Source organism: Antrostomus carolinensis, unplaced genomic scaffold, assembly GCF_000700745.2.
Source record: "Antrostomus carolinensis isolate BGI_N321 unplaced genomic scaffold, ASM70074v2 scaffold38295, whole genome shotgun sequence".
NCBI classification, from domain to species: Eukaryota; Metazoa; Chordata; class Aves; order Caprimulgiformes; family Caprimulgidae; genus Antrostomus; species Antrostomus carolinensis.
This window is the reverse complement of record NW_010315062.1, coordinates 54,473-81,436: the sequence shown is the minus strand read 5'-3', so window position 1 is coordinate 81,436 and position 26,964 is coordinate 54,473. Positions and strand designations below refer to the sequence as shown.

Below are 26,964 nucleotides of genomic sequence, written 5' to 3'. Positions count from 1 at the left end.
GGAACGTGCAACTGGATATACATTTAACAAACAGAATATGGAAGTGGAAACTACTCTTGCAAAACTAATTATCTGAAGTGTATCCACCAAGTATGAGGGCCCTGTTAAATTTATAAACCTACCCTTGTCTGTGCATGTCCCTAGAAATGTGCACGGCATGTTCTTCTCACATGAATATATACAGGTGTTATGTGTGATCTCTGTGTAAATTTTATGAGTTCAATATAAAGGTTCCTGAGTCTACGCACTGATAAATGGAATATGCATCTAAAGTTTATGTAGTGTAAATTCATCACCTGTATTTTATATTAGTTTTCTATTTATAGTTAAGTATGTTTGTGCCTTTTACACATATATTCACAGTAGTGATTACAAGATATAGAATGCGGAAATTACTTTGAGAATGAGGTAAGCATAGAACAATTCTGTCAAAATTATCCCCTCTACAGAGGTGTATAAAAGTTGTAAACAGGGCAGGGATTGGTCCATTTTATTTGTATTCATGAATGTAATCCATATCAGTGCATACACAAACAATGCACCTTTATTTAACCAATGTGAAAACTCTCTTCTGTGACTTCTGTAATATAAAGCTCCAGCAAGGCTAAACCTAAGTCATCACCAGACTACTGTTACAGCCCAATAATGGTCAACTCCTAGATACTCTTATTAAAGTAAATGTACAGGTTTTTTCATGTATTATTTGATCAGGCCTAAATAAAGCTGGATAAGAAATCCTATTACTATATCTATTTAAATAGAGAGTGATTTGATGAAGCACTATCAAATATTTCATAGTAAAATGTATAATAGAATCAACAAAAAAAGGCAATAGATTCCCCCAGAAACCATCTGTCTACTAGAAATACCTTTAATAGGTATCACAGTTCAAGAAAGGAAGCATCAATGGAATCAATTTGGCACAGCAAGACACATTCTAATTTTGTTTTAATTAATGCAGAAGTCTATTTAAAATGTATAACCCTGCCAAATAGTCTCATGAAAAACGAAACTACTAAGGATTTTCAAATAATGTCTCTACCATCTACATGCTCAAAACAGTGTATTTATATTTTATTTATGCATGCCCAAAATCTTGCCACACTATGAGTCTCTAACCTGACCTTTTTCTTTAAATCCAACTGTTCTGTTCTTTTTGTGCTGGATTCTGCACAATCAAATTCCAGTCTTTACCTGGAAATACTTTTCCTCAAGAACAGAAATATACGGCATCCTCTGATCTAGCCCCCTTTTTACTGAAAAGTCCTTAAAATAACTTACCTCATCATCTTCTACTTCTAATATCTCCTCAAGATCCATTGTTGAAACATTAAGGATAGACGCTGCCAACTGAACAGACTCTTGGGAAAGACCCTTTTTGCATGCTCTCACTTCTCCCATTTTTTTTGCTTGTTTGATTTTTGTTCTCAGCTCTTGTACGCTGTGCTGTAACTCCCTGGTTAGTGCCTGGAAGATGCAAGCAAAAAATACTCTGTTGTAACTTTTCTTAAAGCGCAAACACTACGGAAAAAACTATCATTTAGAATAAGGTCCTTTAGAGGGAATGATCTTCACTGGTTATTGGTTCAACAGGGTATGTGATGTAATATTAAATAACCTTTAGAACACAAAAATATTAAGTAATACATTAAACCAGAAAATGTTCTTAAATATAGGTGCAATTTTTTTATGTCTTTAGCAAAATAACTATATTCATAATGCCATCACTAGTAAGACAAAGCAGCTCCTGCAGAATCAACTGAAAATCATTTCTTGATCCAGTCTACCCGAAATGTTCTTGAAATAACAACAGAAGTGTCAGGCTTTACTGTGGTCAAACAGAGATCTTTTTAAAGCTTATTCATACCTCACTGTATGAAGAAACACCAGTATACCTCTTTATTCAAAACCTGAAATGTTGATTCCCTCCAAGACAGGGTAATTTAAAACTGTCCTGGCTACCGATTCTTCCTACAATTTAAATCTTCAAAGTAGTGGTTATCCACTGTTGATAAGCAGCATGCCCTTGGAGCACACAAATCCACAGTATTATTATTTAAGGACTGCATAGGAAGGGTTGTATTCTCTATGCAGCTGGCCCATACAGAAGGCCAGGCAGTCCCTTCGCAAGAGTGCTCTTAGCAGACAGATACCAGCTCAGGTGGCTGAAGGAACATCAGATGCCTGACCAGAACCACTGCAATTGTTCTTCAACCCTGGCTTTGACAAGGTCTGAAGCAGGGGTGCCAAGAGAAGTCTCAATTTTAGATCCCATTTCTGCTGTTGAAGACTTTCAGTTAGTTTTAAGCAAGAACTAGAGCTAGAGCTTGACAGGACGTCTGATGCTGCTACGCTGCACAATTAAACTGCTTTTATTATCATTACTACTATTACTAGTGACTAATTAAGGCAACAATAATAAAGGACCACTTTTCTATTATCATTTTTTGAAATGTTGTATGCACTGCTAAGCCAGAAAGATGCCCACACCTTAAAAAAATATAATAAAAAAAAAAAAATCCAGAAAACCAGAAGAATACTACTAAAAGAAAACTGTTTGAAAGGTTTAGACAATAGGAAAGGAGAACTATTATCTGGAGTGGGAAAAAAGGGATTATCGGGATTTATTAAAGCTGATGTAAAACCTAGGAAAAGTAAAAAATAGTGAGATGCCTAGACAAAAAAATTGTACTTGCAGTTAAATGGAAAGAAACCTAGCAGGGGTGAGGCCACTCTCCTTTGTTTATTTAAAACCAGAGTAAAAGAAACAGTAGGAAACTTTTTTTACTTTGTTGACCTGAATGAAAGCTGAATAGCATCCAATCCTGATTTTGCGTTTTGTCCCCCAACACCACACAAGTACTAATCTTGAATAATACCTTCCACAGCTGAACATGATCCAAACTGCACAACAAAGAATTGATGGTTCATGTTCCTACCTCTGCTATTCCTAAATTTCTCTGGTACAGTGAAATAACATTAAGCATTAGTATAAATCACCAGTCGTATAACTGAAATTATTTTGTTTCAATATTTATGCAACTATGACAAAAGCATTTCATCAAAATCAGTCCAAGACAATTTTATTTAAAAATTGTTGGCAGAGAGACAAGAGCAGTAACTCATTGACAGAAGATCCTCCCAGCATATTCAACTTCCATGACTCAAGTAGAACGGTGATTGTCAACACAGACACCTTGGCTGTGTTTAAAATGAGAGAATAAGGTTTTCTTTCGATCGTCGTATGTGGGGCTCATCTTATTAAACTATCTCTCCCTAGTAGCTGATTAAATCCTGAAAATTCTTCTGGGGAATGCCTTTATCTCATAGAAACTGACTGCAGAATTATGAACCCTGTTTATTGGCATTTGGGGTGAAGTACTCTACAGCCTCTAGTGTATTCAAAATATAGTCATTAGAGAGCATTTGATGATATATTTCAAAGAAAGCATGACAGATTCATCAGATTCCAAGATTTGTTTATTTTTCTACCACTTCTCAATATTTTTCTGGATTTAGCTAAAATGTAATTATTAAAAACAAAATTACTCTACCACAGATTTGAGGAGAGCAGGTACAATGAAATTTGTCCCATTTCCTAATTCAATTCCCTCCATCCACAGTATTTTCAACAAAATACCTTGTACATAGACCTGTCTACAAGTACAGAGCTAAGAGGAATGAAGAAACTTGAAATGTTATAGGCAAGGAGCTAGGGCAACTTGGACCAAGCATATAGAAGGAAAAGACTAAGAGTAACTGAGAAACTATGAAAAAAAAAATACAGATAAATTACAACTCACTTTTGTAGTACTTGAAATAGGCTCCTGCAACCTGTAGATGTATTTGACAATGGAAAAATAAGCTCAACTTTACTTCTTCAATCAAACTGAATCAACTTCCCAAATCTTAAAAGTAAGGAGATCTTTCTCAGACATAGGTCATCAAGCTAGAAGATGCACACTGGTGCAAAGAGGAAATGTAAATTAAAGGAGTAAAATATAAAGGAAACTGACTGCCAAGCCACAGTGAAAGACTACAAATAATGATAAACAGCCAAGCACTGGCAAACAAAAAGCATGACAACAACAAAGTTAAACACTCACTTGAACATCTCAGACAACATAAAAACATTGCCAGATAATAGTCTTATGATACTAAAAGATAAATTTTATTGGTGTATCCAAATTCCAAAAGATGTTCATGATAAATGAACAAGTTGATAGCAATAGCAACAGTGGAATCTAGAAACTGCAACTCCATTGTGCTTGTCTTTTAGTTCAGTTCCGGAAAGGAAGGTACTAGAAAGATCCTGAAGAATCTATAAAAGCAATTTTATTAAAAAAAAAAAAAAAAAGAAGAAAAAAAAAAAGAAAAAAGAAAAAGGAAGTTTAAACAAAACTCAAAGAAAGATAAAATTGCAACTAATAGGTTTTTGGTATGTAAGCATATATATCTAATCACAGTAGATCATATGTACAGAGGACCTGCACTTCAATTCCTTTTTTCCTGAGCAGTTCTAATACACTAAAGCATATGTGAAATATAGACCATATGTGAAAAATAAGGCTACTTTATGGACTTTCAGATTGGATGCTCAGAGACCAGCTATTTTTGAACCTGCCTTCTTCACATAAATAAGTTGTAATAATAATGTTTTGATATACATTTTTGACTGGATAAGTGTCTTAAAAAATGATAGCCTCACTGTGATTTTAAGTTGCTTTTTCTGTTGATATAACCTCATCTGTCATATACTAAGGTATTCATTTGTTTATTTATTAGTGATTTCATTTATATGTCAGTTCATGCTTTAGTACAGAAATGTTCAATGTCAAAGCCACACAAGTCCTTAACTGAGTTAGGAAGAACCATTTCCAAACGGAAAATGACAAAAACCTCACAGTTAACTAACATGGGTTTTGTTGGTGACTGTACCTAAAGCAGTATAATATTGTTCTTTGATTAAGAAACTGATCCAACACATTCTGGAGCTAATTGTAGGATTTTACACTAAAACATTTTCCATTCTCTATTTCAGAATTGCTTGCTTTTAAACCTATAAGCATACATAGGTGATACAAACTGCCTGCAATGAAATCAACACAAAGTATGAATTCAGTACTATATCAATGTATGATAACAATGCCTTTATTAGCACTAGTAATACTAGGATTTGATCTTTTCTCTTTGTTTTCCTTTGGAGTAAAATCTAGGGGATATTTTGTTAGTAAAGCCATTTTCCCAGCTGAGATGTTACCATCAGTTATTCCTCTGGGACACACTTAGCTGCCACCAGCCAACAAGAACAGGAAACCCTGATTAATTCCTGAAAACAAATCTACAACACATCTTGTCGGACCAGTGCAATTGCTACTGGTTTGACTTAAAAAAAAAAAAAAAAAGGCAGCCTAAAATTCCCTGCTCTTTTTAATCTGTAGCAATTGTCGCATTATCTACCAACTCCACATAGTTATATAGTATATATTACATCTACTGGGTTGCATACAGTTCTAAAATATCTCCCTTACAAGCCTTTTTACTTTATTTTCACAACCCACAACATTAATTCTTAAGATAATAGTTTTCTATTTTGGTCTCAGCACACAAACACTTTTTAGCACTGTATCTTTTGCTAGTTTTAAGATATAAGACAAAGGTCTTCTTTCATTTAAAAGGTCATATTTAATTAAACACTCAAAGAAGCGGTGCTGATATACAGATACTGACAACATACTATTAATAAGGTCTTTAAATCCCAAAAAGCTCTGACACTAGTTGATCCTGGAATTGACACAAATTGATCAATGGCCCCAGGTAATGCCATATGACCAAGTCAATGCCTAAAATTATTCTTATAATTACCATGTTAATTTACACACTCTATTGTTATTGTTTTAGTATAATAAAACTTAATGGCCCCAAGACAAACCAAAGCCTAATGCTAGCACTGTAGCTATGTATAACTAAATTTCAGTCTTGCCATGGTGCAGATCTCATGGTAGAAGCTCATATGAGTTACAGAAAATATTAAGCTTTACTGTACTTTGTACAATAGTAATAATGTTGTTCTAGGTTTGGCTGAGATAGAGTTAATTTTCTTCCAGCAGCTCCTACGGTGCAGTGTTTTGGATCTGTGGCAAAGCCAGCATTGATAACACATCACATATTGCTGAGTGGTGTTTCCACAGTGTCTAAGCCTCCTGTGTTTCCCACTCTGCCACCTCAGAAAGTAGACTGGGGTGCACAAGAAATAGGGAGGGGACACACCTGGGACAGATGACCTGAACTGATCAAAGGGACATTTTCATACCATATAACGTCTTGCTTAACAACAAAAACTGAGGGAGATGGGGGATTGGTCTGGTAGGTAGCCACTGATCAGAGACAGGCTGGGCATTGGTCTACATCCCTTGAGGCTTCTTTCCCCCTCTTCACTTCTTAAACTGTCCTTACATCAATACATGAGCTTTCTTGCTTTTGCTTTTCCTATTCTGTTCCCAGTCTTGCTGGGGTCAGTGAGTGAGCAAGAAACTATGTGCTGTTTAGCTGCTGGTCAGGGTCAACCAACCACAAATGTACAAAACAGTACAGAATACTATACATAATATTTTGTGTGTAGTTCAATGTGAAAGTGTCTTTAGATACAAGTAATATGTTCTCAGAAACTCACTTGTTATGTAGATTGGGATGGTGTAAGGATGTGAACCAGAGCATTAGACCAAAAATGAACTGGAAAATCTTTTCTGAAACATGGTTAGTTTATAAAGAAGTAAAAGTATTGTGAAGATATTCCAGAAACAAGGTCTGGGGAAAAAAAGATCTGAATTTCACAGAACTGAACGCTGAATTTAAAGAACTTCTCTACTTTTGGGCAGAACAATTATTGCTGGCCTAAGGTTAGGGCAGATCCCAGAGCTGTAAAAGCTTGAGAAAGCATTACCACCCCAAATAGCTCATGATCAACAAGACAAAACAGGATGAATGGTCAAAGTGACACAAAGAGATGATGTCATGCACTGTTTCAGCAGTGAACAGAAACAAGTATTCAAGTCTCTTCAATGACAGTAGTTACTTGGTCCTTACTGCCTCTCTAAAAATGACTTTGAGAGTACTTTCAGTAATAATGTTTAAACTGATCTCACAGTATGACTGCTGCATGTCAGAGAAAATAAAAACTCTTCTATAGTAAGACAGGACAGACCACTGCAATAGACTTATCTGGCAGAGGGCTACATGTAGCATTCTGGCTCACGGGAATGAGCCAGCCTCAGGAGATTAACTTCATTCTTAAGACCCCCATAGATTACATGTGATTTCAGAGACTCCAACAGATAACCTGAAAGCAGAGTGTAAAGGTGTAGAACAGATAAAGACCAGTCTTGCCTTTCTCCTCCAACTTCAGCATTTAGTACTGACCAAGAAGGCTATTACCAAATATTTAAGTCACATTTATAATGTGATGTGTTAGTTTTATTTACCTGTCTTCAGTTACAGTTTCTACTTTATTTCTAAAATTTCTGAACACACATGTTCCAGCTACGTGGCTCAGCTCTTTATTTGTACATATTTGGAGGAATTAAGATAGGCTTTTATTAGGAATAAAATAAACAAACAAGCTGTAGAATGCATCAAAACCCATGAAAAAAAAAAAAAAAAGATACACCCTAGAGAGTATTTCGGAGCAACCAGTATTATCCAAAAGCCAGCAAAGCTGCGAAGTTTCAAAGGCTAATTCAATAAAGAGCTGAAAGGGAGAAATACATCCATTAAAGCTAGGTATCAGATTGATATAGATGATTTAAAATAAACAACCTTATGTTGTTTGGCATTGAGAATAGTGCTCACAATTTCACAGAGATCAGTGGAAGATGAAAGCACACGTTATGTGGAAGAAATACCTCACCTGATGACCTGTAAGAATTCAATTTTACATGAAGATTGAGAAATTGAAGTATATATATACAAAATAATGTGATACTGCAGTTGCATCTATAACCTGATTTTGCATCTATAACCTGATTTTCCACATTTACCACGTACATTGTGGTATGTCCTAAAAGACAGTTCAATTCATTTATAAATTAATAGAAAAGGGAATTAGGTCACAGCCAGTTTTTAGATTCTTTTCTACACAAACCATGTTTAAACATAGATGCAGCAATGGACTTATTCTGGTCAATTACTATGTAGTTTATATTTCTGTACAGAAGTACACAATATATACTTAAGAATACACCTAAGTGTTTTAGAGTTCCCTTTGTGATTCACAATTAGTTTTTTTTGTATTACTGGTCAGCTTTTCTCCTTTTCTAATCCTCTCTTGATAACTGTTTATCTATCACACTTTCATTTATGCCCTGCTTTTCATAACTTTATTTGCTAACATGACTTCAGGCAGAATGAAGCCCCTCTTACTGCATCATCTGGGCACCTAATTTATAGAATATACAGCAGATACTTACTGATATGAGGGACATTTGGTCATATATATTACAGCTTTACAGTTATCTAATCTCTTCTTCACATCAAGCTTTAAAACTATCAAAAACTTTAAAAGTATCAAAAGTTGTAGATCCCAATGTTTTCAGACTGATGCTTTTTTTTTAAAGTATTGGCAAACATTCCATAGTTTTCATGGTACTGTTGCTAAATTTTCAACACAATTACCATGTTTTGTGACCAATAACAGAGAAAAAATAACAGTTTTCTTTATAGCAGAGAATGAGTTGAAATATGTATAATCAGCATGGGATGACAAGCAAAATATTTCTGTCAAAATATATTGGTTTCTAAAATTATATTTATGTGAAATGGGCAATAATAATAATTTAAAGTCCTATTTACTTCAGCATTTAAGTCCTATGTCATTTACATTAATTTTTCCCTGCTGTAAATTCTTTGGTTTCAACAGAATTACCTCTGATTTACAAAGGTAAAACTAGCATAATTCCTTTAAAATATCATATATTACAGTTATTTACACAGAGGTGAAAAAAAAAAGGCACTGACAGAGATCAGAGCTTCACGTGTGCAGTAAGAGATGCCTGGGATCTCAGAGAGTTTATTATCTGATCAGTTAGGGCAGACAAAGTCAGCACAGCTATATTGGACATGGCAAATAAAGAATATTCAGGGCACGCCACGAAATACTGAGGTGAAGCAACACTCCAAAGGTCATGTAGCAGGTCAGCAACCAAGATGTGAAGAGCACCGAGATTTCCTGATACTTAGAGTTCAGTGCCTGAGCTTATGCTATCTTTCTGCAGAAACACACGCTAAGCATAAAAACTATAAACCAGATGCCCCATGTATGACCACTACACTGCTGAAACAAACATGTCTGAAACATAATTTAAGAGGTCAGCTCTAGCTTTCCTTATACTCTTTAAAAAAATCCCATAAATTTTATCAATGGTATTTTCTTAAAATACTGTAACTTCTTGGTTTTTATGATTCCACCCTCCTAGAGCTCTTCCCACTTCTCTGTAGCTCTCTCGGCATGTCCGTTAGGGAATCTTCTCAACTCCCACCTTTCTGAATTACTGTGGAGATTTCACAAGGCTTTGTGCATGAGTGCTTTCTTGTTCTCTCTGCTTCAGCTTGCTTTCTTAGTAATCTGATCAACAAACATTGAACAGTTATTTCTACTGAACTCTTAATAATTCCTAGAGACTTTTCTCCTCCTTTCCAAGTTTTGCTACTTTTCCTGTCATTTTGCCAAAAAGTTTTCCAATAACTTCAAGCCCAGAGCCTTTACTATATATACTATGTATTCACACAGCCATCTCCCAAGTCCTCCAGTTAGCCATTTTTCTAGTCAACATCAGTTCTGTCTTTTAGACCCTGAACTGGCCAGTATCTTTAAACTAAGCATCTTTCTGTCTCCAGATTATGCACAAGACTGAGCATCAGTTTTAAAAAGCAGTCTCTCCAAGCCATTTAAAGAAATCACAGGTGGATCTATGCCATTTTAGGGAGTGCACTTCAAAGTCTCCAAGTAGCTCCCATCTGAGCCTGTTGTAGTCTCATCCTCTGAAAAACTTAGAAGATTTTTTTTTTTTTTCCTGAGGCAGAAAATACTTTCCTGTTCAGCTCAAGTTTTTTGGATTTGTTCACTCAGTATTTACTATTAACATGACAGTCTATGAGAATGGTTCTCAGGCACTGTAAGAAAAATGAAAAGTAGCACTAATATCAACAAAATCACCTGTGTAAGTCAGATGTGCATCTAAACTTTGTTTAAGACACACACAGCTACAGAAACCTGACATCTCTTGCAATTTGGTTACATAAGTTGAATAATTTAAATCAATTCCTCTACACTCTTAATATAGAGAGGGATATTAAAAAATTCAACATATGTTAAGCTACATCTGTTATCATCTTTACTTCTCATAGTCAAAAACCAAAGTGAAGTACTATCCTTCTAAGCCTAAAAATCAAATAAAAAGGAGAGTAAGGAAAAGCTTTTCAAAACCTTTCTATTTATTCTTCATTTTTAGCAATCAAAATTTTATCCATTAAGACATCTACATTATATGCTGTTCCTAGTACACTCTATGCATCACTAACCATATACCTTCTATAAACTATAAGAGTTCAGACATTCACTTCATTCATTAAAATTCACAGGGCCTATTATTCTGTTTACAGTCTAATAGATATTCACTGTCACTATTGAGGCCTCTGATTCAATTTGCCTAAATCCCAGATGCAAAGTAATCCTGATGGAGATTAGCTTAATTTATCACCAATTTCTTCTCAGAACCAAGAAAGGTTGATATTTCATAATAAAAGCCGTGTTTCTCCTTTTTTTCCTAATGCAGCATGCATAGTAAAAAAAAGGCAATAAATGCCTGATTTTTTTTAATGGTGAGATTTTTTTCAGTTACACACATTTTGCTTTGTGTACAGGACACCTTCTCTTAAAGGTGTATATTCTGCAGATAAGAATACTGATTCTCATCAGTAAAATTTGTAATCAAATATTACGCTGTTTCTTACTGAACACAGATTGGCAGACTCATCATCTGCTCCACACAATACAAAATAATCACTCTGCATATACTTTTCTAGGTAAAGTGTTGACAGTTTGAAGAGTAATAAAGGAAATACACTTATCTTATGGCTTTTAAGTGTTCCCAAAGGAGAACATTTTCTAGCAACCTGAAGTCATATTAAAGGTGTCCACTCTCAAATAAAAACTGACAGTATCTACTTGTTTGCAAAATGTCCCAGTGACCCACTGAAGAAGCCTTTGTTTGGTCAAACAACACCTCCAACTTGCCACATTTCATATACAATTGTGTAAACTTTTCAAAATAAACCAATTTTCATCTTAACAGCAAACTATACTTCAATTTCAATAAAAAGTCTATTTTTGCCAATTATAAAATTTTACAAGCACCTATTATGCTTAGCATTTTTAGACAAAGAAACAAATGATCATTCAAATGGTATCCCGCATCTGATCTCGATAGCCATACTAAAAGCATGTTCAGCACACCCTGGGCCTGGAACAAGTTGGAGCAGCAGTACTGCCAAGAAATCTGAATCCTCAGGGTTTGAGAATACATTCACCAATGGAAATGCCTTATGAAGAGTATTGCTTGCTGTCTCACCATAAATGCAGAATTCTGAGAGTCCCCTGCAAGGATTTTCTTCTGTCCAAGAACTGACTTTGTAACTGGATGACAGGCAGTAGCAGTGTACTTGTGTTGCTGTCTTGTTGGAAAGGAGCTGATATTTCCCAAATATCTGAACCTCACTAATTATCTCTAATTATTTATTTATTTTGAAATAAAGAGCAAATAGGACATCATCTGCACCTGGCCATTCTGAGAAGAACATGATTCCTGGCAATACTCAATCTTCCCCAACATAGAACAGTTCAAGAGAAAAAGACGATGCTAAATAACAGGAATTTGTCAAATGACAGGAATTTTTAACATGAAAGTGGCGAGTTGTTAATTAGGCTTATTTTGTGTAACAGGAAGAAGTTTCATGTGCTATTTTAAATTGGCATTGCCACTAAAGGGCAGTCCCATCATCTCTAGCCTGCAACCACGTAAACTTGTCCCTGCTCTAATCCTCTGTGGTACACAAAAGCCAGTGCTCTGGGTTTTCAAAAGGTTAACTGCATTTTCATGGGCTAGCTCACAATTGACCCATACAATGTTTATGATGACATTTCATAAATGGAGGAGGAAAGGAGTTTCATAGGCACAGAAATGAGCAGTGAGGGCCACTCAGAGGTGTAACTTTTTAACAGAGGTGTTAACAGATCTTAAACCATGTATTAAACTACAGCCCAAGATACCAGTGAGAAAACATGCCGTGGCAAAATTAATGCCAGGATACAAGGTAAACTGCAGGAAGGTAAGCAAGACTGACATATACTGGGATATAAGGTAAGCTGTCTGAATGGCAAATGACCGTCAGAACATCACTCAGCCAAGCAGAGGTAGAATAAGGCCTCTGACATGTGGCTGCACATAGCTATATGTCAAACAACAGAGCAAAGGGGAAATGCACCTAGCTTAAGCCCTGCTCTGAGTAGAAGTGAGAGCAGATACTTAAGATGGTGAGTGCTAGATCCCCAGGTAGATCCACTAAGCTTGCCAAGCAAACTGCCATGGGTCTTGATTTTGGCAGTCAATTCTATCAGATGGTTATACTGGAGACCCATCAAAAACGATGCCAGAACAGACCAGATGTGAACTGTGCTTGTGTGGATATCCTCTGTGGAGGGCACATAAGTCCCAAATGACAGAGGCATTATGAAAGTGAGAAATGCACTCAGCTGACTTTGAAGCATTCAGCTGCCCTCACCTATTTATTACAGCTGCAGTTGAATATAGGTGCCTGATTAAAACTTAAAAACATCTTCCTCAAGGTCAGAAAAGTTCTGATATTTTCATGCTCAGGCAAAGGTCAATTAACTTACAAAAATGAGTTTTGCTGATGTGAAAGTTGCATGGGACAGACAACACTACTGAGTTGTGAGTTTACTGTTACAAGGGTTTGTAACAGCAACACATGGTCAAAGTCTCGGTGAGCTATGGGGGAAAAAAAAAAGTACAGTAATACAGGAAAACAGAATTCCTGCAGAATTATGGACAGTTTCACAACAAACTAGTATGCTGTACCCTATTTTCAATAGACATCTAGTCAAGTAGTCTAATAGCAGTTTTTTAACTTTATTCAATGGCCCTTTTCTGCATGTATTGTCACAGGTACTACAGACACAACAAATAACATTTTGCTCTGGTTGCTGTACTGCACATAACTGGTAAGATCTACCCAAGGATCCAATACTGAAATACATTTTACAGAAAATACTGAACAATGGTAAACTATAGAAATTGGATGCATGGTTCAAAGAGAATTTATGTTGCTGTGTGATCTCATGTTGGTGTTCCTGCTCCGGCAGGGGGATTGGACTAGATGATCTTTCGAGGTCCCTTCCAATCCCCAACATTCTGTGATTCTGTGAAGCTAGATGGGATAAAAACATGTAGCTTTATAAAAGGCATCTAAAATATTCTCATGGCCACTGGCCCCTCTTACAGGTACTTTGTGCTTTTCTGTAATAAAAATGTTTTATTGGGCCTTGCTTACATTATACCTAGAGCCTTACTTTCAGCATTCTGTGATTCTGTGATTATTATTTATCAGTCTTCATAAATGCCATTGACAAATTCTATCAGAATTTGATATCTGATTCTGTGAAAATGTTTAACAATTTTAGTTTTGATGTTTACAGAACTCTAGAAATGAATTTCATGAATTACTTTTCAGATGAACTGCACAAGCCATTTTAAACGCATTTAACGTATTATTGATACTGCATAGCCTACATTTTTTATCTGAACGTCTTAGTGTTAGGTCAGACATCTTAAAAACCGGTATATTAAAATTAATAGTAATCTTTATCAACAGACTGGTACTGCCTTCCAAAAAAGAAACAGTATTTATTCAGTGCAACATATTTTCCATAAAGCTATTCTAAGAAGTATAACTATATTCCTATGCTTTAATATTTTCATAAGTGAATTTCATATCCAATTTTCATTATTTTAGCCAAAAATGAGACTAACTGAACTAAAAATACCTACCCCAACTGCCTTTTCTGAGTATTGACTCAGTATTATCATTCTTTTAGACTCATTGCAGTGTTATATATATACTTACTTGAAATATTCAAAATGAGGATCAGCAAGACAAAAAAATCCTTAACCAGCTCTATAAAGTTGTAAGCTATAGAATTATCTATTTAAAAATACTATGTCTTTCTAGAAATTGTTTTAAGTCCTCCATTTCCTACTAAAGACAAGATGTTCCATCGCCTTCATATAACATCAGCCTACTTCCTTCCAGATTCAAAACAGAAATATTCATACAATACTTGTATCTTTACACAGTTACAGAATTGTTTTATCTCATAATGGGTCATATCCACACTGTGATAGTTAACTTATTGCTAGCACATTTTTAAATCCTGCCCCTTTACTACTGTTCTTAGCCTTGCTACCCACAGATTTCATCTTGATATCCTTAGCTGCTCCTCCATCCTCTATACTCTATTGCTGTTCATATTTTCCAGCTGTTGTCTAGAATCCATTTTCCACTTCCTTTATATTGCCTTTTTTTTTTTTCCTAAATATTATGTTAACTTTCCTATCAAATAAAAACAGGTATTTATAAGGAGTTACTCTCTAATTCTGGAACTGTGGTTTTTTTGGTTACTTAATAAACTGTTACAGTGCACAATTTCTATTCATATTTTCTACTAGCCTATATCTTCCTCATAAGACTTTTGGAGAAATGAGCTGCTCTGAATCAACCTATTTTAGGCGTCCTGTTGGTTCCCACTGAATGTAATTTAGGACATAACACCTGATCCTTACACCACACTCCAACAAAACTAAGTCCAATAATGACTTACAACATATAGGATATAGCAATTTGTGTTTGTAATTATTCCTTCTTCCATTTTTAGAAACTATGATAAGATTTTACAATCTAGCAATTCAGTTAGTTGCATAAGCATCCCAAACTGGGCTCCCCAATGCAATGTTCTATTGTACATTGCAGATACGTGCTTAACCAGTAACTCATTATATCCTCTAATTTCATCCATTGCTATATATCAGACTTCTACCAGAAACCTTCCCCTCAGGTATTGTAACTTAATATGCTGGTCCACATGGATTCAAGATCCCGTGGTTCCGAGTTATCGATAACTCTAAAGACCAATAACAGTGTAACTTATAGGATAAACAGAAAGAGCCACACTCTCTTCTCTCAAGTTCCTCTGTTGTCCTATTATCAGCTGTAGCTATTAATTAGCAATGCTGAAATGATTTAATTGTTGTACGTTAGAAAAAGAACTATATAATACCATGAGAGACATGGAATGACTAGGAAAAGTAACTGCATTCAATTGATCAATGAGAAGAAGATTGCACTTGGACTCAGAAATACAAGTAAGGCTTCTGAAGTGATTAGAATAGCAAAGATAAGAGAGTCATACAAGTATGTTAAACAGGCTAAGCAAGAGACAGTTTAACTTGATTAAATTTGATCTCTATACAGAAAAACTTATTTGAGTCACTGAAACTTGACTGAGAACCAAGGTCGGTGGAAAAATGACAGCTACCTGGAAGGAGAGAGCAGAAATAAGACAGACCAGACTTAAAAGGAAGAGCTGGTGCAAGGAGGAGTACTGCTACTTATTGTGCTCCCTCAATCTTCCTATGCAGGTTATAGCATCAGACATATAAGAGGTATTTTAACAGGATTTACTTGATATACTACAAAATTCCACTGAAACACCAAGGATTTTCAACTATATTTTTACAGTGGTATACTGTGAATAAAACCTGATTTCAGAGAACTTTTTTCCCATAAATATTTAGTACCTAACTAAACAAAGCAGTCTACTGAGGAACTCCCTGTTCATCAATATTTGACTTATAGACAGCATCTTTATTTTCAAGAAATCTTTCTGCAGAGAAACAGTAGTCAGCAAAAATGTTACTTGAAATATGCATGCATATTCTTTTATTCAGGGGAGAAACCACGTATTTAGCTTTATTAGGTAAATATTATTTATAAAGAACCTACATATTAACATTCCTTTCACATACAGTACAACCATGTAAATGCTAATGAATATTCATGGTAACTAACAGAGAAGCAGTCATCTTTCCAACAATGAATGAAGTATCTTAAGAGTTGCTAACAGGTGACTTTACTCATTACAGCTACTTTTGAGAACAGAGGATCTTTTACTTTCTCATTCTAATTTTTGACAAACTTTTCATTATGGAATAATGTAAAGTATTGATAGTACTAACATTTGTTTATCTCCTTTGTCTATAATTTCTACTGCAGTTTATTCAATGAAGTCATTCCAAAATTCATAGCAGCCTGAATGGAGACTGAATTGCATCTCTCTGACATCAATGACATAGGAGTATTACATTAAAAAAAGTATATAATACATTAGATTAACTCAGACTTTTTCCATACTTAGCCAAAAATAAGCATGCAGCTGTGGAAAGAACACTCATTTTTTTCCTCTTAGAGGAAGCAAGACAGCACATTTGCCCCAGTGAAAAATAACAGTTTATTCAAGAATAAGCAGGATACTTCTGAGTCACAGGGCACAGTGATCAGTTCTATACCACTTTCCCAAGAGTTATGAAAAAAGGCAAACAGAAGATAGCTTTTACCTCAATAACAAGCTTTAAAAATAACTATTTTCTTTTAATAATAGGTACACTTTTTTCATGAAAGACAATCATCGTTTTTACCTTAGATATTTCATAAATTCTTTGAATTTAGGATTTTAAAGTGCATTCAACACTGTTCAGTCTTTTTGCATAATGTGAATTTTGAACTAAACTGAACATGAGATGGTTTCAGGCCAACGCCAGAGGTCTGAAAACTGCCATGTAAAGTGACTTGTTATCTAATGATGACAGAAAGAAGGTAAAATGGACAGTATTTAAGTTATTAAATTTCAATCCACAGTGGAAAGTTATTAATGAAGAAAGAATAATATATGCTTTCTCTTTTACAGTGCATCAAAAGATCAGTGCTCTTTACTTTGGATGCTATGAGACCTGCTCAAACACAACTGAAAACAGCTCACCTCTACAGAAATCCAAGAATAGCAGAGAAGTAGATCTCTTTCATGGGCTTGTAAGATAAAACCTGGTCTGAAAGTAGGTACAAAGTAGATATATGCTAAATTCAAGATAGATATGTACTGAATAGGCATTATAATCAGAAAAATAAACAAAATTTTTATGTCAAATATTAAGTTACAAAACACATATTAGTACATTCTGTAGAACTGCACACTGAAGTAGTATGATGAAGCAATTTGTATGACACCACAGACACAGTATTATTGCATGATGCACAGTAGCAGTTTGTTAATAAAAAGCACATGCATGTGGAAAATGAAGTAATTCACACTTATCAACAGATATGGATTTTCTTAAATGTGTTGGGAATTTTTTTTCTGCAGAGTAATTTGCTATACAACTAAGCATTTTTTTCTTGGGAATAAGTACACTGTCAGCCATGTACAAAAAGATGAACAATAAAATTACGAAAGTCTTCTAAAGTCTAGGAGAAAGACCTAGAGCCACTGACTGTTTCTTCCTGTTAAGACCAGTTCAGAGTTGACACCAGTCCAGTTCAGGAACTTCAAAGATTGTTCCAGAACAGGCAATGCACCGAAGATTAGCCTCATTTAATGTTTTATGTTTTGCTTTCACTCAAGAATAGCTTTATTTAGGTGAACACTCAAAAGAAAATAAAAACTCAAACCTTCACAAATGTAATGAACTCTTCTACTTTGTCATTGGTGAGTAGCAGCTTCTTCTGTACAATTTCCAAAGCCTGTCCGCTCTGTTTAGCCAAGCCATGTAGTTGTTGAGATGCAGCAGTCTCAAGTTCAGTCATGGCACATTCAGTCTCAATCATTTTACTCTTTAGATTGCTAAGCCTGAGGTCCTGAAACACATCCACAGAGAAACAGCAGTGATATGATAAAAGCTGATAGGCAAGTATGGTAGACCACTAACAAATGAATGAACAAACCAACCTCCCACACAATGGTTAACATCATAGAACACTCTACTTGCAACACATAAAATGTAAGTTCATGGGAAAAAGCAATTTCATTTTCAGTCATTACATCCATGTTTCAGCATCTAAATTTCAGTGATGTGACTGAATTAAATCAGAGAAACACATTACTATTATTGTGCTCTTTTCTCCCCTTTCTGTATTTAAAAAGCCTAAGCTGATGATGTTGCAACTTTTCATTTGAAAGTAAGGTATGAAAAAGTTCCACTGTGGAGCCATCACAACTCTAATATACCTTCTTCTCCAACTCATCTTTAGCCTTGTAATACATCTGCTCATACTGAGACTTCTCTTCTGTAGCTACATTAAGTCTTTGTTTCAGTGAGTCAATGGAAGTTTTTTTGTTTGAACAGTCTTCAGCGAGTGCCTTTACCTGAAAAAAAATGAAAGGCCAAGAGCAACGGACCATTAAGATATAATAGTCAGTTATATATTAAGATATAAAACTTAAAATGAAAATAAAATCAAAACTAAGCTTACCGATATTACATAAACATACCTGTATTGTATAAATAATTTAATTAAAGTACCTTTTTCTGAAATTACAGTCTTTAGAAATCTCTGCTGCTGATCCAATAGAGATTGGTTTGCACACAATCTTGTTACATAAAGTTTTGTCTTCTATTAAGTGTAAAGAAGATATCATCATTAGCAGAGCTGTTTGTTTATGTATATTTTACTGTTACAGTGCATGCGAAAGGGAGTAAACCACAACTTCCATTCATTTCTTCTATCAGAGGTAAAAACATTAATTAAAACTCAGCTGAGAAAATGATAACTGTCTACAAGTTAACAGTCTGTAAAGCCTCTTGGATAATTATTATGATTTTGCCATACAATGCAAACACTGATCCTGGGTAAAATTAAATAGATCAATGCTCCTAGAAAATCATTCAGCTCTCCTGACAGTATTAATCACAAAATTTTCCTGACAATATCAAGTAACAGGGAATTTCTTTGATCTTCTGCAGAAAATAATGTAAAATTTATCAAGTGGATTTTCCACATGGAATAATAAAATTAATGTATGGAATTTGATTCTCTGGAATCTGAGAAATGCAGCACTTAAAATACTCAAAGAACAGCACTAAAGTACATAGTTCTATTCTGAATCTTTTGTCTAAAACCAAAACTAAGTATTTCTCTCATTTCATACTTTAGCTCCCTTGCTTACGCTCTCATCCTCTGGCTGTGCATTTCTTAATTGTACTTTATCTTTGGCACAGAGGGTAAGACAGTAGCTCTCTCTAGAGCTGAAAGTGCTATATGACTGCAAGCAGAGATAGTGCTTGTGATATTCAGCAAGCATTCCCATTCTAGGAAAACAAAAGCAAATTGGTAATTTGTTTATTTCTATTTTGGAGTCAGATGCTGCATAACCTCACAGACAACCAAATGTCATAATCTCTTTCTGGTATTAAAGGTCCAAGTGCAATACATTGATTAGATAATATAGAAAGATACGAAAACATATACAAATTCTCCTAGCTTCAGTGAAATTGTCCTAGAATTTTGCAGGAGAAAATAATTTGCTATAGAAATTAAGCTCTACCTACACAGACAGAATTACAGTAAGCTAAGAACTTTGAATCATTCATAACATTGCAGTAGAAAACAGACTAACATATTAAAGCTTTTAATTATTATAGCCAGGAGTGGTGCACAGACTTCATTAGCATCTGTCATGTAAAATCATCCTTGTTTCAGGTCTGTTGTATTTTATAAACTTACAGTGCATAAAACTGAATTTTACTACTTACAGCACATCCTTGCAACTCAAGTGTTCTAAATACTTTAATATTTAATTATACCTCTTATGAACATTTATTAAATTATGCTGAATTCATTCAAGCTATCACCATATACTGATTCCATACAAATTACAGTGAAGGGAATGACACCCTTAAATTAACCGTATGTTTTCTTAAAGCAATATATTGATTTAGTATGTCAAGTGTGTTGAAATAACTTCTGTAAATCCACCAGCTTTTGCTTTTCCTAAAACTATTAACAGCAAGAAAGAAGTACCTTTCTTTCAAGACTTTCCAATGTTTCATTAGAAATTTTCTCATTTTCTTGATTTCTTTTTAGACGAGACCTTAAGTCTTCTATCAAATGTCTTTTCATATTAAGGTCCCTCTCCAATCGAGAAATCCTAGAAGGGATGAAGTCATATTGCAGGTCATGGTTGAAAATACTGTTAATATGCAATTATTTTAAACAACTAAGAAGTATAAATGCGGTAGAGAAATTATCATTCCTGTAGCTTTAGATTTTTTTTTTAAATAAAAGCTGATATGATTCTTGGAATTTATTTATTCTCAACCATTGAAAGCAGTTTCAAGTCTCCTATTAAACAGACCTATTTCTAAAGATGCAATTTATTTGTGATTTGCTTCTTGCTGTGGTTTATGCTCTAACTTAGCTGATCTAAACTCATAATATTTCTTCTTAAGTTATTATCAAAAAAGGCAAAACACCTGTTGAACATACAAAATGTAATTAATAAAAATTTCTTTTATGTCTGAAGCATGTCATTCAAACACTATTCTGTAAAAATTTATTTTCAAAATATAGTGAAAGGGGGAAGTCTTTCATCTAACTGAATAATACACAGAAATACATGAAAAATCTCTATCCCTATAATACGTCAGGTAACAATTCTTAAAAACTGCAAAACCTAGAAATAACATCAGCATTTATCAGAAAATTCTAAAAAAGGAAACTCTGATGTACTATAACGTAATCTCTGTTCAACGAGAAAATTACGCCTTATACAATGTTATGATACAAATTAGTATTTTAAATACCAGCATAAGCAATACCCAAGTATTTTCAGACTTCTGGATTATTTTTTTTAATGAAAGCAAAATAAATTATGGTAATATGTACAGGAATAAAACATTGCTGATACCATTTCAATACCATATTAAAAAAAACCAAAACAAAACCCAAAGCAGGAAAAGAGAGTATCTTGAAATTTCTTCCATCTATTTCACATTTATACTATTAATGTTATTTGGTTGTTTATATCTTACATTTTATGAAAAAACAGTATCTATTTTATAAAGGAAGCATGATAACCAGTAACTCTATTTTAAATTTAAGTATTACAACGTAAAAATTCAGATTTACTTTGAAACAGAAAATACACAATGTGCCCAATTTAACAATTTTAAGATTTCTTCACTTTTGAAATGAACTAATTTCACTTAAGTAAAGTGCATTCTTTCTACAAATAAAAAAAAAAAAAAAAAAGAGAATGGTTTAAGGAGTTAAACTCTGGAACAGGCAAAAAATTCACAGGTACACTAATAGCTTACGTTTACATAGCAATATAATTGAAGAACAGTATTATATCAGTTAAAGTAGGTAGAATAAAAATCTCAGTTGCGTACTTCACAACAATACATGTGAACTTCAAAATGAGTAATAAACCTTAATCAGTTCAAACAGAAACAAATACAACTGTCCTTTTGAACTTTTTATCAATATAAGACTGTATATTTAATCTCGTTTAAGCACCTGAACCTTGACATGTCTCCTAGCCCTTAGGCAAAGAATCACTGTATTTGCAAGACTGGGTTTAACAGTGCAGAGGAATTCATTTAGACTTACATCAAGGATAAAATAAGTCTGCTCTAGAGTCGGAGTTTTGATTTAAAGTATTCTTATTGCAACAGAGATTCTGAAGCTAGCTAATCCCTCATCAGTTTAAACAAAATGTACTGCTCCAGCTTCTGAAAAAAACCCCTGTAACAGTCTGCCAGACTGCAATAAAAAGAAGAAGAAAACATTCTCTTTAATATCAATTTAAGAATGGTTAATATTATAACAATTATACAACTGCCACTGGGTGGCACCAAACACAATGGATAGAAGAGTGAACATACTTGGCTTGCAGTTCCCGAATCCGTTCCTCTTTTTCCTGGAGTTCGTTTTTTAGTGATTTAATAGTGGTCAACTGCTTACTGATTTCATTATTCAAATTCTATATTGAAAAATATTAAAATATAAATAAAGAAGACTGAGTATTATTACAGTCAACAGTAAATCTGTTTGATATAATGGGCTATGTAAACTTCCACATTATTTTATGAATGATCTTAGAAATTAATTGGTATAAAAGGAACATTCTTACTTTCTAGCAACACTTAAACAAAAGTACGCTCCTTGGAAAATATTATCAAAATCAGTACTTTCCCACCATTCTAATAATGTATGATTAATAGATGTTCCCCAGCACACCTATAAACCTATCAGAATTACATTTTCTCTTGCAAGAAAGGTCTACAGCACAAGGGGCCTACATCTATAGAACAACAATTTCCAATAATCCTTTTCATTTTGTTCATTTGGAAATACAAGACAATCCATAAGAGCAGTTGTTTCTGTGTCTCCTGAAACACAAAAGCACAGGATAGACATTTCCATTTGGCCACAGTAACACATATCCTACATTTCAGTAACAAAAAGGCACGATCCTAACTTTCAGGCATGTGTAATTCCAGTGAAGGAGAATTATACAGGAGGAGTGTTGGCCACTCCTCATTGTATATAGTAAGAAGTAAAAAAACCTCAATTCCTCCATGCAAACACACAGATAACTCACCCTAAATTTAAATACAGAACTGAGTCACTCTACAGAAATAAAAATATGGTATTTAACTAAGTAGCCGTCTTAGCAATCTAAGCATATGCATAGAACACTGCTGCTGAAAATGGCAGGTCTACATATTGCATATAGAGATTTCAGAAGTCCAAAAGATGTTGCCAAAAGATATATACATGTTAAGTGTACGGACAACATATATATATATATATATATATATGCATATATGCATGCAGGTTTAGCCATTGTACTAAAGCTTTTTAATTATTATGTATAAACAATAAGCGAACAGACCAGAAATGCTGTAAACAAAGATACTTCAGGAGAATTTTTCTGCTCAGTGCAGACTTGTAACACCTATTAACATTAATGGGAGTATTGTACATAACTCTGTGCACCCCGAGGGGAGTATATATTCTTGTGTGCGTAGTTAGATGTAAAATATTGTTCTTAATAACTTGTCTAGTCTATTTACTATTATTATAATGTGAGATATAACCAGAAAATTGTTAAAATTATGTATGCTAGCAGAATATTCCTGAGTTTCCTGAGACCTGTTTGTCGAGCTTCAGCTTCATTAGCGTGAAGCACAGCACCAGGTTACATGGTTTACACACCAGATACTAACTTGAATACTTAGGTGGGTCTCTGCACATGCTCAGAGGCAAAGACATATGCTTATGGTATTCTGCTTCCAAACTCACCACCCACATTTAACACATTTCTTCCTATTGGCAAAGATACAAGGAGTCATTACATTCAACATAAACAAACACTGCAAAGATAGCTCTAAGAAAAAAAATAACTAACAAAACCAGGTACTTTGAGATTTTGAGCTGTAAGGAAAGCTTCTGCTGCTTCCACATACAGATATTTAGGAGAATAAATTTGTATCCCCTTTTTAAGGATGCTAGATAGCCTGGAACAATAGTTGACAACTTTTGCCAATTTATTCTGGTAAAAATGACTGGCAAGACTTAAATGTTTTAAAAATTATTAGGTCAAAATAAAGCTAAAAATTTCAGTAACTTGCTTTAAGCAGCTTTTGAGGCTCTTGTAGTCAAAACTTTCATCCAATTCAGCATTCACTGAATTTACTCTACTAATCTGGATTTGGAGCCACAGACTATGTTTATTCTAAATGTAGTTTTGCATACATGCTTTAGATTTTACATTAAAAATATAAGACACCTTCAATAAGGAATTAAAATGCATGTTAGTATTTTTGACATCAGATTTATATATGCTTGGGAAATGCTTCCTCTGTTACAGAAACAAAAACCACTTTAATTTTTCAGCAATATATTTTGCTGTTCACATGCAGCAGACAAATAAAGTAGACTTCTAGCATGAGTTACTCTTAAGAGTATTTTACAAAAAAAACCCTCATTTTTTATTTTTCTTACTTTCATAGAGTAGCTGACTACTGGGTTTCTGGATAATGAGGACACTCATCTAAAAGGAAGAGTCCTAATTAACAGAAATTACCACTCACCAGCAATGAAGCACATTAGTCAAACCCAAATCTAAAATAAAAACTCTAGAAGCCAGTGTGTATGATTTTAAGATCTCTTTCTCATAATTAAAGTAGATCATATTATGTGCCTTTTCATGGCTACTCCCTACTGCTCTCATCTCTTTATCAATGTGACCTAACTTTACTAATCCCTGAATTTAGATGTTGTGCATCCAGTGTGCTATATCAAAGATCTGAAATACCATGATTACCACCAACAGCTAAGAGTCTGAGAACTACCCCCATCTCATGCACTAGCACAGCTAATCCAGTACTCAGAATCAGAGGCAGCTGCATTGCTTATGTAACATGGCCTTTTCTTCTAGTTGATCCTTTGGCAAGTGACTTGTTAGTGTGCCGTTTCTTCTAGAGCAAGAAGCTGTACCATTTTGACCTTCTGTCTTTCCTCAAGTATTAAACACAAAATTATGAAAAAAAAAAAACCCAACATGAAGACATTTTGTTGCACATATATTTCCTCCAGTGAGAAGAGAGGAAGAATTAATATGTTTGAGCCCAGCAGTGTGCTGAGAAAGCTCTCAGATCAACTGATGTAAGAAAGATCTCAGATCAGTTCAGCATCTACATCATCTGCATATAACAGAATCAATGAAGACTGAAAACTGAAATAATCAACAAGTTAGTATTTTCCTACCAGCTAATCTACAAAAATACAAACACAAAAAGAATTATGTCTCTTTGATGGCATGAACAGCAGTGACACATAGGTAACACAATACCGTTACATTACATGAGCTGGCCCATTACCTCAGATTCTTCACTGCCCTTTCACAGACAGCTAGTGCTTCCCTCCTTCTTAAAGGAAGTAAAGAATCAACACAATTCTCATTGAAGTAATTTCACAGCACTGTCCAACAAGAAGCATTTAATCATTATGTGAAAACCCAGCAAGCCTCTCTGTGTGACCTATTTAATCTGCAAAAACTGTTTTAATTGTAAGCTTTAATTCTCCTGCTTATGACTGCATTTCTACATAACATCAAAGGTTCTCTAACACCTAAGTTGCTAATCATTGGCTACGATATATAAATGATATGCATATGTGAATATACATATATCTGCTTGACCCAGTTATGAAATACTGTTCATATGAATTATCCTCAGCACTGGATAATCTGTTCTGTCACCTTTAGTTTGCACTGCAGCTGCTTCATTTCTAAATCAATGTTCTTTGAAGGAGCTGGTGTGGCTTCACTCTTGCCAGCAGTTTGAGACAGATGTTCTCCCAACTTCAATTTTGCCTGTAAATCTTCCTTCTCCTGTTGCCACTTGGCCAGGTTGGAGGTCAACACCTGTTTTATAAACAGAAGAAATTATCACAATTGCATACTAAAAATATTTCTGCTTGATCAAGTGAGATGCTTCTCTGGTTCAGAATTCAAGAACAGTGACAAAGTATATATTACTTTTAATGATATTGCATACTTGTTGGTTGAATTCTCTAGTCTGTGCAAAGATTAAAGTCAGAAAGAGAAGTCAATTAACAATAACAAGAAATTTTTTTAAAAGGCACACTAATTCAATTTTGACTGTATACATTGCTATTTTTACTGCAACAGGCAAAAATTATAATACAAAACTATAACAGTAGTTGCTGTTGAAACCTATTTACCTAGAGCCTCTCTGGGATTCAGCAATTATTTCTACACAGAGCATGAAGAAATACCAAGGTGTCTCAGACACCAATGCTTATTAAAGGTGGTTAAATGTCAAATCTGTTTTAATGGTGACCACTGTAAGCTCACTTGAATTGCTGTGTTGACAACTGCTATAAAACATACATCCTTCTCTTGGCTTTTGTTTTGATATTTGTAGGGCTTGTAGAGGTTAAAGCAAAGTGGACCAGCTGCACTAAATATCTTCTGGTTGGCTAGTCTTTACTCATGTTGTGTTATTTCTTCCCTTTCACATATATGCACCATAGCCAGAGAACCACATATTCCATAACCTTGACTCTAGGGCTGAGGCACTTAAGTGGTGAAAGCCAAGCTGGAGCAGGACAGGATAACAGATGTTAGTTGTTTATTCCACTGGGTAGGTCTTACCACCCTATACTGCAGCCAAAATGCTTCTCATTTAGCAACATAAATGCTAAGTCCAATTAGCAGACGAGGCTTGTTAGGGATTTAGTTCAAATAAATAACACACAAACAAACTCTCAGTCTTGTTGCACTTGACTGACAACTGACAAGACTTCTTAAATCTTTGTAACAATATATTTCATTGTACTTCTTAGAGAGGTAATATTTTAAATAAAGTAACTTTTATTTTAAATAATATTGAATGTTATTCTGCAGAAGGGGGAACTGAAATAATTCTCATGCTAGTGGTTAACTTTCACGAATCTGTAGTCAGCCAGAAGCCACCAATGGCCTAACAACTCTCTGCTCCTTAAGAGGGTAACTGCAGTGCTATCTTATTATTCCAAAGAAGATTGTTAATATGGTAGTTTAACATAAGGAACAATTATACAAAATGGTAATGAAATCTCTCAAAGGGCAAAAAACCCCTTCTTTTGTGAAGAATCCTGATAAGAAACTGGAGAAGATACTACAGCTTGAAATGACTAAATGTGTGCCTGATTATATGCTGATACACACACAAAAAAAAAAGAGTGAGAAAAAGTTAGTGTTCCGTTTCCAAG

General features: G+C 34.5%; 1 protein-coding gene across 1 annotated transcript in view; it reads right to left on the bottom strand.

The window, feature by feature from the left end:
* Positions 1-26,964, bottom strand: part of CNTLN (centlein) — a gene marked incomplete at both ends in the record, with an annotated part of 72,892 nt that overhangs the window by 8,917 nt on the left and 37,011 nt on the right. Inside the window, 6 exons of the mRNA XM_010167840.1 lie at positions 1,282-1,467; positions 17,851-18,036; positions 18,407-18,544; positions 20,200-20,326; positions 22,065-22,162; positions 25,448-25,612. Of these exons, the coding sequence (XP_010166142.1) occupies positions 1,282-1,467; positions 17,851-18,036; positions 18,407-18,544; positions 20,200-20,326; positions 22,065-22,162; positions 25,448-25,612 (900 nt within the window). The remainder of the gene's footprint in view (positions 1-1,281; positions 1,468-17,850; positions 18,037-18,406; positions 18,545-20,199; positions 20,327-22,064; positions 22,163-25,447; positions 25,613-26,964) is intronic.